This window comes from Tremella mesenterica (assembly GCF_000271645.1).
Source record: "Tremella mesenterica DSM 1558 unplaced genomic scaffold TREMEscaffold_1, whole genome shotgun sequence".
Lineage (NCBI taxonomy): Eukaryota > Fungi > Basidiomycota > Tremellomycetes > Tremellales > Tremellaceae > Tremella > Tremella mesenterica.
The window spans coordinates 5687278-5698809 of record NW_006711225.1 but is presented as its reverse complement, the minus strand read 5'-3'; the positions used below and the strand labels follow the sequence as shown (position 1 = coordinate 5698809).

The 11532-nt window shown below is 47.6% G+C and overlaps 4 protein-coding genes across 4 annotated transcripts; 1 reads left to right on the top strand and 3 right to left on the bottom strand.

Moving 5' to 3' along the window:
- Nucleotides 1-657: 657 nt before the first annotated feature.
- On the bottom strand, nt 658-2710 carry TREMEDRAFT_26647 (uncharacterized protein; the record flags this gene model as incomplete). Its single annotated transcript, XM_007000719.1, has 6 exons — nt 658-1164; nt 1241-1427; nt 1471-1519; nt 1562-1908; nt 1960-2214; nt 2262-2710. Coding segments are annotated over 6 exons (1794 nt in total), but the record flags the coding sequence as incomplete, so codon positions are not given.
- A 3326-nt stretch (nt 2711-6036) lies between these two features.
- Nucleotides 6037-7173, top strand: TREMEDRAFT_59788 (uncharacterized protein; the record flags this gene model as incomplete). The annotated part of the gene is made up of 4 exons (XM_007001754.1): nt 6037-6106; nt 6161-6244; nt 6456-6674; nt 6932-7173. The coding sequence occupies 4 exons, from the start codon at nt 6037-6039 to the stop codon at nt 7171-7173; spliced, it is 615 nt and encodes a 204-aa protein (XP_007001816.1).
- Nucleotides 7174-7526: 353 nt separating this feature from the next.
- Nucleotides 7527-8142, bottom strand: TREMEDRAFT_20321 (uncharacterized protein; the record flags this gene model as incomplete). Its single annotated transcript, XM_007000382.1, has 2 exons — nt 7527-7626; nt 8084-8142. Coding segments are annotated over 2 exons (159 nt in total), but the record flags the coding sequence as incomplete, so codon positions are not given.
- A 1391-nt stretch (nt 8143-9533) lies between these two features.
- On the bottom strand, nt 9534-9997 carry TREMEDRAFT_17955 (uncharacterized protein; the record flags this gene model as incomplete). Its single annotated transcript, XM_007000364.1, has 3 exons — nt 9534-9611; nt 9672-9773; nt 9818-9997. Coding segments are annotated over 3 exons (360 nt in total), but the record flags the coding sequence as incomplete, so codon positions are not given.
- Nucleotides 9998-11532: the final 1535 nt, after the last annotated feature.

Sequence of the window (11532 nt, the reverse complement as noted above, 5' to 3'; positions counted from 1 at the left end):
CAACCAGGTGAGTGTTTCACTTCCACCCTCTCTCTCTTTCCCTTGACCAGTCGTCTTCAGTCCCCGAAACTTCTTTCCGCGGTCGCTACAGGATCGGACGGTCGAGTGGACCACACTGACGATCATAGGGGATGGACCAAAGAGCAGAACGCAACGTCCATAATCAACTCGTCGAAGTGACATGTAACACGGACGCTGGTCAATACTTCCTTATCACTCCTAAACTTCTCACTGGATTGAAGTATCATCCAAAGATGAAAGTGTTGGTCGTTAACAATGGTATGTCGTCATCCCCTTGTTCGAATCTTACACTAACGTTCAGGTGCATTCTGTAAGTATCCAAAAGATCCACTTTGTTCTGGCGTTGGTCGTGTGAACGCTGATGCCAGTGCCCGATTCGAACGACAAGACTCAGAGATGGGGCGATCTCCGAGGTTGTTTGGAACGATACAAAGCGACTGTCATGGCTCATTGATCTTTTCATCTGTTCAGGTATCACATTCTCAGTTGTTCGGCTATTCCAGGTGTGTAGGTGTTTAGGTATAAATTAGATCTCAAGTGATAGATTTCATATCATATCATGCTATCATGCAGAGTAGAAATCAAAGAAGATTATAAGACTATTCCAAATACTTGATCAAAGGTCCTTTCTTCACTTTATTCTTCCACTTTGACGATCAAAAGGGGACTAAACCTAACCTTTGTCTCTTCCCCATCATCAGGTAAGATCTCTTCTACTGCCCCTCTGAAAGAATAAGTCCCACTAGCCAAGAAAATGATAGAAATCGTATGATCCGCCCTACCATCAGGTTCCAACAAAGGTAATATCGTCATTTGACTTCCATCCATCAAGATGTTTCGAGACACATGGGGTTGGATCGAATATCTTCTATTAACCGTAGGTTCTATTGAAGCCCATGATGAATCGGAAGAAGAAGAAGGTAAAGATTCTATCCTCATCAGAGGTCTGAAAGATCTTTCAAGTCGGTTTATAATCTTCAAAGATAGATCGATTTTTTCACATGTCCGTGCGATTAGACAAGGTTTATCATTTTGATGTAACATGAGAATAAGGTCTAAATCGTCTTTACGAAAAACACCTAGATGTTCTGAGGAAAGATGAAGATGACGAAGATTAAGTTTACCACTTCGAAGTGATCCAGGCTATTCCATCAGTTCTTTAACCTTCCCCACTAAGAAGTAAAAAAGTCAAGCAGTTGAAAGGAAGTGGAATACTCACTTCTACCCATTTGGCAAATAATAGATTTAGGAGTTGTTCGCGATACCAAAACATTTCTTTTTTCCGTTTTGTCTCTGCTTGACTGATTTGTCGTTTATCAACGACATATTGTCTTTCTGTCAAAATGGGTATTGGTCGAGATATATCTTTTACCAATAATCGGATTCTCGGAATGGGTAGAATGAGTCTGGACATGAGTTAAACAAAAAAGAAAGCGATGATAGACTGACCTTTCGGTAGCTCCGGGTGGAACGAGTCGAGAAGTTTGTGAATTATCACCTGAAGTTCAGTCGTGCGAATTGGCTAAGGTGAACAACTAACCGGTACGTCCTATAGACACTTCGAATGGAACTCCATATACATTCCGTACGTCCAAACTGACGAGACAATGTGCATTATCTGATTCCTCGCCCAACTTACTCCTCAAAATATCATCTGCATGAGAAGTACTTGATTTGGCTGTTGACTGATCGATTGACCCATTAGACTTTGTTTCGGGGGAGGAGAGAGAGGGAGATGGTAAAAGTCTGGTGAGATCAAGAGAATGTGATTCAAGAGTGTGATAAACCGTGAACAAAACGGGGAAATCGAGATGTCTAGTGAAGAAAGATTTATCATCGTTGGATTTAACGACATGTCCATAATCTATTCGTATATTTCCATCCGTGCTACAGAAAATCAGTGTGATTCAAAAGAGGAAAACGAGTGAAAGGATTCACCAACCAACTTTACCGAAACATTTGATACAAAGTGTCAAACGACCATTAGGAGGAATGATAGTCTGATCTGGCGCCTCCCACGAGAAAACAGGATTGTGTATTTGATCCCAATCTAATTCGTATGCTTGTTCAGGACTTAATTCCCCTTCCTGTAATATCACTTGAGCGTCTCGTTGTGTCGAATCGTCAAAACTGAGTTTGAGAAAATTGACCGGGGTAGATGAAGAATTATCTAGTGATAATCGAATTGTAGAGCTGTCAATTAGCTTCACCGGCATGAACAAACGGAAAGGAAAGCTAACCTCTCTCCATGATACAACATGATGGTACCATGTGTCAATGAAGTCGAACGAATCCATAAAAGGGGTTGCTCATCTACTACCGTACATTCCAACCATTTCTGGGGTACAGACACACTGGATTTTCTCCCATGTTTGACTCCTTCGAGTAACATGACAGAAAGTCTAGCTTCCATCCCGGAACGCTTCGTCTTGGACAATTCCGCCGACATTCTACTACGACGTTTCTGAGCCTTGAGCAAATCGGCATCGTCCATCATAGGAAGCAAAACTTCGGTATGTGAACCATCGTGAAGTCTTATTCCCACACCTCGAAGATGTAAAGTTCCTGCTTGGGGGGCGATGCAAGTAACTCGGACCGTCTGTGCGCTCAAGGGTGGGAGTAAAATTGGAAGAGGTTGAGTGATAAGGTGCACACCAGAAGTAAGGAGGGATAAATCGGCGATGTTCAGCTCGAATGCGAACGGGTTTTTCAGTGTCACAAAAATCTCGATCTGTTCATTTGCCACGAGAAGCGTCTTGCCCTGTTCAAGAATACGTCCGCGGGGGTTGTACAAGAAAGGGTCGCGTGTCACACCGTTCGTAGCGATCTCAGCAAGAGAATGTTCCTGAGGTAATCGGTTGGGCGTAAGACTACGTGTCAGTTGATGACTGATGATACCGAAGGAGAGCCATCGACTGACCTAGCGACCTCCAAACTTAGCACAATCTTATCCGGCAACCACCATGGTATACCGCCAAAGTCGATCCCTCTTCTTCGCGTCACAGCCAACGCTTGGGAGTACATCTTACTAAGGTGTGTTTGACTGACTCCATTGAGATAAGGATGGAGCTCTTTCAATGCCGAAAGACAAAGCCGGATAATCGAGACTTGGTCAGGGAGGGACTCTGCGACACTGATACCTTCTTTGAGCATCTCAACCTGAAGTTCTGGCCATCCGAATGACTGCTCCATCTTTCCCGATCCTGCAACGTGTTTCTGCGGGGACTGTTGGTGAGGCTTTGAAGCAGATGCGAAAGATAGAAGTGGAACACCCATGATCTCGCAAGCCCTGGAAAAGATGGCCATTATGGCGGAATTGCCCTCGGAAGACTCTTTTCTGCGCACTCCTACTTGAGCTGAAGACGGTACGGTCATACCAAGCCCTAAACCTACCGAAGCAGCCGATGCTGGATCTACTCCGAGTGGCTTATGCGTAGCTTGATGAGAGAAGCCGCCACGATTCAGCTTGCGAGCTTCTTCTCGACCTTCAGTGGCCATGGCCCCGCAGCGTTTCACGACCTCCCTGGCACAAGCGGCTTCTTTTCGGGGAAGGTCTAACCATCGTCCGAGCCAGGTAGCGTCGACATATAACTGAAGCTGTTCCGATTTCGTCATTGCGCGGTTATAAGCGGCCAGAGCGGATTCGACATGGGAGAAGATGGTTTGTCGGGAGAGCTGAGACTTTTGACTGAGGTAGACAAGAGCACGATGTCTACTTTGCCGAGCTCGGGTGTCGAAAACTTCAAGGTCTGTGAGGGGAAAGGGAAAGGTCCGTGGGAATGTGTGGGTCATGAGGGATGAAAGGGCGATAGATCCCCAGCCAGAGGCGGCCCAGATGAGGAGGAGGAAGTGTGATATTCTTAGGGAGAGAGTGGTGTGAAGATAAGCCAACAAGCCCTCCCCAGAGCTGGGGGAGACGTGTGAAGTCGATGAAGGCCGGGAAAAGGAGAGGGCACCAGATACTGCCATCGGTGAAGGTGAGAGGATAGTCGGCGGGAATGGTAGAGGGGCACGGGATAGGCATGCTAAGGCGGACAAATAATGGGATAAGATCTCGACAGGAATGGGGGAGTTAGGGAAGGGTTGAGCCATATTCTTCTCATTAGTCCGTTGTCTTTGTCATATCAAGTTGACTCACTGAACCATCACGAAACTCCCATGCCTCTCCAATACCTGCGACTGCACGCCCCTCCCTAGCACATGCCTCCCAAAACAGATCGCCGACAGCTCTACATCGTTCAGCACCATCATCATAGCATTTGATTGCGTCACCGTACATCCCCGCCAGTAAGTACATATCGCCAAGAACCTTCATCAATCGACCTCCAGCCACGCCAGATAATGTCGCCGAGGTATACTTGGTGACTGAAGGGACAGCAGATGGGATAGATGTTGGTAAGGGGGCCGACTGGGTGGAGTTTGCGCGTGAGAAGGGAGATGTCAAAGCTGTTGACCGTCGAAAGGGATTTGCGGATGCGGAGCTCGACGCTGGGGACGGTGTGGGAGCGAGTGATGCTGATTGCACGGGAGGTTGAGAAGGAGGACCAACAGAAGTCGGACGTCCACCAGGTGTGAGGGAGCGATGTAAGGATATACCCATCCCGCTCAAAGTGTCCAATGACTGGGAAGTGCTTATGCCAGTGGGTGTGGTTGTCGGTGAGCGTCCCGGAGGGTCGTGGCCTGATACGCTTGAACTGGGACGCATGTAATCGGATGGATGCGGTAGTGTAGAAGTGAGTGAAGGTAGTGCTGTCGCTGAAAGAGTTTTAAGTCCTGTTGGTGTCTCGAAAGCCGTAGCCTGCATATGAGCATAACACAAATAAGTTCAAACAACCGTTGATGGACAGATGGACACACCATATCGCCGAGCTCTGCAAATACCTCTCCTATGACCTCCCCGAGCATTCTCCCCACCCAACCATCAGCACCCTCCGAGGGCGCATGATACACCCCTTCATCTCTCCTTTTTCCATTCTTGACATCTGTACCTAACCCATGGTTCGGTCCAGGAGATTTTCTCGGTGAAGGACTGGGAGTCACCACGGCAGGTATCTCCGAGGGGACGATCACTAGTTTTTTTATGATGGGAAAAGGAGATGTGGGTGGAAAGAGATTCTCCAACGTTTCCGCAAACGCTCTTGCCGGGGTGTGCGGAGGTGATTGTATCGACTCTTTCTTAAAAGTAGGTGCTGTTGGAGTAACGACCTGACCTATATCTCCTTCATCGCCGTCTGCTCCAGCTGATAGAGAATATCCTTGAGGTTGTCTACCATCGTGAGGATTTACCGCTATGCCAATGACCACCAAGGGGAATTCCGTAAGTCGGACTAGACTCAATGGGTACAGATGTCTTGCGGGTGGATGACCGACGTAGGATAGATGAACCTGGTTTGAGCTTGTCGCACGAGATATGGAGGTTCCAGTAGACGTAGGAAAGAATCGTAATCTTGAACTCTCCGATGTACTACCCCGAGAGTGAGAGGAAGAGGAAGTTGAGGGTCGGACCAGCTCGTCACCTCTCAGAGTTTGATGACGTTTGAAGAGGGAGAGCCAGTGATCGAAAATCGTTTCTGAGAGTGCATGACCTGAAGTGGTAGAATGAGCGTGTATGGGGATGAGAAGTATTCTGAGTCTCGCTAGAGATATCGGGTCGGAAAGAGGTGATAAAGGGGCATGGTGATCCATGTCGAGTATCAAGATAGGTTGAAGGAAAGTTGGTCGTCAGTCGTTCCGAGAGAAAGTCGTCAAGATTTCGTGATTGAACAGATCATTTGAGATACCCTCCCACTTGTTCCCCTCTTCTGCGGTACTGTCTCGGCTCCTGGTAAGCTGTCGAAGAGGTGTATGATGTACTGGATGGGTGACATAGTTGCCATTTTCATTCAGTGGACGAGATCAAGAGGCGCGTGCACGTGGCAATTTTCTTCACGTAATTTTCTGTATTAAATTCCAAGGCTGCAAAGTTCAGATGACGCTTGGTAAAATGTCCAGTTTTAACAACTTACACACATAACAATGCCGTCCAGACGATTGACCAAGAAAACTATCAAAGGGAAGGAAGGTGTTCATCCAGGTTCGCGTAAAGGTTAGCTATAAATCCCTGGTAGATGAAACGTGGGCTTCAGCTAATGATTTTCAGCTGGACAACTCGCTCGGGTCAGTTTACGGACATTGAAGCTTCAAGCCCAGGCTAAAGATAGGAAAGAGCTCAAGACTGCCAAATGTAGGTATCTCGTCATCTCATCCAAATCTTTCTCGTCCATTCCTCATCAGCAACCCCCCCTTCCATCCATAAAACTTTGTTGGGGTTGCTCTAGATCATCGTCTATTGAACCAATGACAATTGAGAGATGAGTTCAATTCTCGGAGGGTTGACGGTGCATGAAACAGAATTGGCTTTGCATGTGTACCAACTAGTGTGTACTAATGCTCAGTATTCCGTCCAACATTCTTCTTACATTCCCTCTCCTCCGCCTCACCTTTGTCCTTACCATCATTACGGGCTCTCATCGTCGATGTCTATTTAGCGCGGAACGATGCCAGATTACATGAACTTGAAGCAGAGCGGAGACCTGGTCGACCAAAATTTAAGGAACTCGTTGATCTGGAGGAGATCAAGAGGGTCGAATGGGCTGAATGGGAGACTGGTTTCGGTGCGTTATCATTCATGCTGTCCTTCATCTTCTCTGTTTTTCACCCTTCTTGAGCTTCAGTTACGTGTCTTTCCTCCATTAAAAGTCCAGCCCATCCGGTACCCTTGCCTGACTCGCGTATCCGCCATCTCATGTTTCCCACTATGTGAATTCACGTCTCAGGATCAACAGTCAGCGACTCCAAAGCTCCGAAGCTCCCTAAATCAGGATAGCTGGTGGAAAAGCAGAGCTGGAATGGACGCAAGCTAATCTCCCAGAAGTCCCAGATTTGACACACGGTCCTACCGTTCGACTCATGTACTCATTACTCGAACAAGGTGTAAATTTGAATATCTCAAACATCCCTCTCTTACGACACGTCCGTATTCCCCGACTACCAGAAGGTCCAGAAGGCGTGGTGGTGTCTCGTCCGGGTAAATGGGAGAATATGGGTCTTGGTTCTGGTGTGGAGGGTCAAGGGGAAGATTGGACAGATGTGATATCTTCTGAAATGTCATGACATCATGTACAGTTTTCTGTAACATATATCTTTCCATCTGCATTTTTTGGATACTCCTAATGATGTGGTCACTTTCAGCACGTAAATGGTTGATCCGCTGAACATGGAACATGGAGCGTGGTGCAAGACAAGCAGGATTAACGATGCCGACTACAGTACACTCGACAAGTCATACTTTCATACCTGACAACTTTCTTATACTACACTAGGACGAGCAACTTGACTAATTTACTACCCTCCTCGACTGTTTAACGAACTTGAACGAAACGAAGATGAAAGAACATGATGGTTCAGGACCCAACGTATTATCAGGCCGTAGGTGCATTAACGACATCCTGACTTCCTTGATCTTTCTTGACAACCTCATACATCCCTTGACGTCCAGGAATAGGGACATGTTCACAAGTACATCTATCTTCTTTAGGTACGCCGGCCAAAGCCTGATCGTCAGTCCTCATTGTAATGGTGATCATTTGAAAATTTCAGATTGGGAAGTGAGGTGTTCCAGAGAAGGATCGCAGATTGGGAAGTGGGGTGTTCCAGAGGATCATTGTAGAAAGGAGGGTCGGACATTTCAAGGATTGTGTTGCAATCGGAAAGTCATATATTCCAAACATAAAATGTGAAGGAGATATGTAAACTAGCCATTGACCATTGGGAAACGAAATTCCCTATGACGTAACTCAGAGATCAGAGAAAGAGAGGTGAAAACTGACGGTTTCAATATGTTGGCCTTGTACGTCAGCTTTTCCTCACTTCTATTTACGATCTACGACGCTCGCCACAACCATGATGGATGATAAGAGTATGAAATATGTATACGTTGAGTTGGGATTGATAAATCTCTCAACATATCTCGAATGCTTGATGATGGTGAGAAAAGAATGAAGGCAAGGAAGGCAAAGAAGACTGACCACATCCCCACCAAGTAGGTAAACCGTCGTTTGGACAAACAACCCTTTTACACATCGTTTTTTCTACCTCTTACAGTTTCTTTGAAGAGTGATGTGGTTGACAACAAATGAGTGAGGCAGAAATCAGGTATGAGAAGGATAAAAAGAGACAGAAATAATCGTAGTGAGCTCTGAGAACTCCCGGCTACCGGCTTTTAGATAAGTCACCGATGATCAAACCGGTGGCCGGTGAATCGGTGATTGCAATTCGAAAGTAGTGATCTCATTCTACATTCGGATTTACATTCTCAGGATTTCACTATAAACTACAACATCTGAAATACCCCCAAGATGATCTCTCCTTCCAGTCTTCACTTTGACAACCGAGAGAAAATAATTCACATTGATCCACACACTTCATACACACGTTTTTTTCATCTCCGACTCATCTCCTCTCCTCAATACCGCGTGAAAGATGCACGTCGAGCACGATCATTTGGTTCAGCACGAGGGTAGGGGATATGTTTTCGGGGAGTATGCATTGATGGCATCATCCGAGGTCCACTACCGGCCGCGCCATTGGTAGTGACGACTTCGTATGGCGAGTTTGAGGCGAAAGGGATAGGAAGATGAATCAATCGTGGTTCACAGGGATTCGTCATTTGATCGGGTGGTGGATCATGACCTCCGGTGTGAATGGGAAGTAAATCCAAAGGTTTAGATTCATCCTTCTGTGCATGGGTTAGGGGTGATGCGGGATGTACACTATTCGATGACGTACGTCCAGCTTGATAACGACGAAGACTTTCGGGTTCGTACTCGGGTCGATAAGCTCCGTTGACCATCTTGAATCCAATGATCTTGGGTCGATCTTCTTGCGAATCGGGAAATATCGGTTCGACGCCGCCCACGGCAGGAAGTACTTCCACATCCATTTTCTTGACAGAATCAGGCGGGGTCGGTAGGATCGATGGTTCCAGCGGGGGCGCGGGGACCGGCAGTGGTGAGGTCTGTGAGGTAGGGGGAGGTATGTAAGGAGAATTATACCCAGGCATGGGCATCAAGGGGTACATGCCGTAATATTGGGGGTAAGGATAGAAAACCTGCTATCAGCGTCGACGTGGCAGTCAGTAGATGGAAACTCACAGGCATCGGTGCACTGAACGTCGGCATCCCATATGCCCACGCAGGTCCGAGAGGAGCTGTCGTGGGCGGCTGCAGGCCTGTCGACACATACGGAGGGTACCATAATGGTGCAGGAGGAAGCGTCGGCAGACAGCTGGTATATGGGGGATTATTAGGTGACGTCGAAATCATAGATACGGACGAATCAATGGGTTTTGGATCCGCCTGAGGTTCGCTTGGAGGGCTATATTGTGATACCATCGAAGGGCTGATGGGTCTACCTTTCTCATCGATGAATGTTTCTCGCATCTGGAGATGAGTGATGAATCTGAGATATCTTGAATTACTGACATGTACGTCCATGGGTAAAACTCGTCTGACCTCGACTTTGATGGCGGATCCAAATGACACTCCGCCTTGCTGAAGATCTTATCAGCTACAATGTTTATTCGGTTAAGCCGTCCTCAAAAGCTAGCTCACCTCATGCTCGATAGCCTGCAAGGCGGCATCTTCATCCGCAAATAGGATCCGTGCGGTCGCATAGGTCGATTGCGCCACCTTGGGATTGTACTCGATACCACACTGACATCAGCCACAACCTTGCATGTGTTCGAAACAATGCTTACAATCCTTCCATATTTGCTGAACCGCTGGAAGAGACTCTGGTCGTTCTCTTGACTTTTGACCAAACGGCCGACGAACACCGCAGCTTTGTCGATATACCGTTCCCCACTTTCATCTTCTTCTCTGGCAAGAACGCGGCCTTTGTAAGTGGGGAGAATTGCACGGGTGAGATGAGGATAGCTATCTTGCTTGTTATCCGCTGATCCGCTGGCGTCAATGGGCGACATCGGAGGGGGACACTGTTCGGTATCCACTTTCTTATCTTCCCCTGGTACAGGATCGACCTTTGGAGACGCCCCTGGGGTCGGCATTTGGGGCTGGGATTCAGCTCGGAGTAGCCTTGGGCTTGTTTTTCACTCACAACTTTCGGTGTATCATCAGGAGTATTCGTATTCTTCCCTTCCTCCGCCTCATTCGCCGAGCGAAGCGGCTGAACTTGCTCACGTAAATTGTTGTCTCGCTGCTTCGGAGGGAGATTGCGGAAACGTGGAGGAAACGGATCACGGTTGTGGAAAGGCAGATTATACCTCATGTCATGCCTTCTCTCATAAACCTGCGCGACGTTAGCCTTCTTGACATGACATTAATAAAGAATAGACAGACTCACCTGACCATCTGCGTCCTCTACAGGCCAGCCATCGTCGTCGATATGTCTCATGTCTACAGTGCCATCTATGTTTGAGCCGGGAGGATGAGACGTTCTGATCGGCATCGGTGCAGAGGGCATGGGTCTACGCATGCGTGACCCTTCATGATCACGAGCGTCGCCTCGGAACGTGCGATTGTTGTACATTATGTGTGAGTCTCCACGCGAGATCCCCGTCGTCAGACGAGAGAGAGACAGAGAGAGAGAGGAGGAGAAAATAGACGATATCCCGAGCTAGGTTGTAGACGTGAAAGAGAGGAGAAGAGAAGGGGAGGTAGAGAAGAGAGGAGAAGACGGGGCGAGGTGGATCGAGATTAGTGGTAAATTGTCCAATCAGCTTGTTCTTTGCCCGCCTAGCTTTCTAGTCGTCTACCATCTGACGCTAATCGCGGGCGGGCATTGTTCGGCTATTGTTAGTATCGGAACCTCAATCAGCGACGGTGCATCAGCCGAGGGGTGAAGAATGAAAGATAGCGAGGGCGCTGATCACTTTATCAACTGTCTCATATGACAGGGCGGGTGGGGGGTGTAGTCCGAGGGTGGTTGTTCGTGTCATAGGACGAGATGATGCGAGATATAATGACAGCTTCTTCTATCTGTACTTCCAGTGATTTAGGAATATACTGAGTGAATTTAGAAATTAGCTTCTAGCAGGAGCAAGGTCATATGGTCAACAAGTGAAGTGAATTTAGGGTAGCGAAGGAAGCGCCGAATAACCCGCCTAGACTACGCAATGAAACGATTCGCGATCCGAAATCCGCTAAGGGGAATCATGTCGCACATTCCGTGATTACCATCAAAGATGAGTCAGTATCGGGCGTCGTACGTTGAGAGTACAGGAGTACACACTACTCTACTCGTACTTTGTATCAGAGCCAGTACCGTCCTGGAGGTCGATCGATGATCGTCCATTGGAATCTATCCTCGCGGCTAAGCTGGATTCATAGGTTGATTTTGACCCTGATTATGTTGTACAGTAGGAGGCCCGTGATCGTGAGTGCGATCGACTCGAGTGTGAAGGGCCGGGCGTGACTACTCGCTCCTCTGATCCTTGCTCGGCTCCCCGGTTCT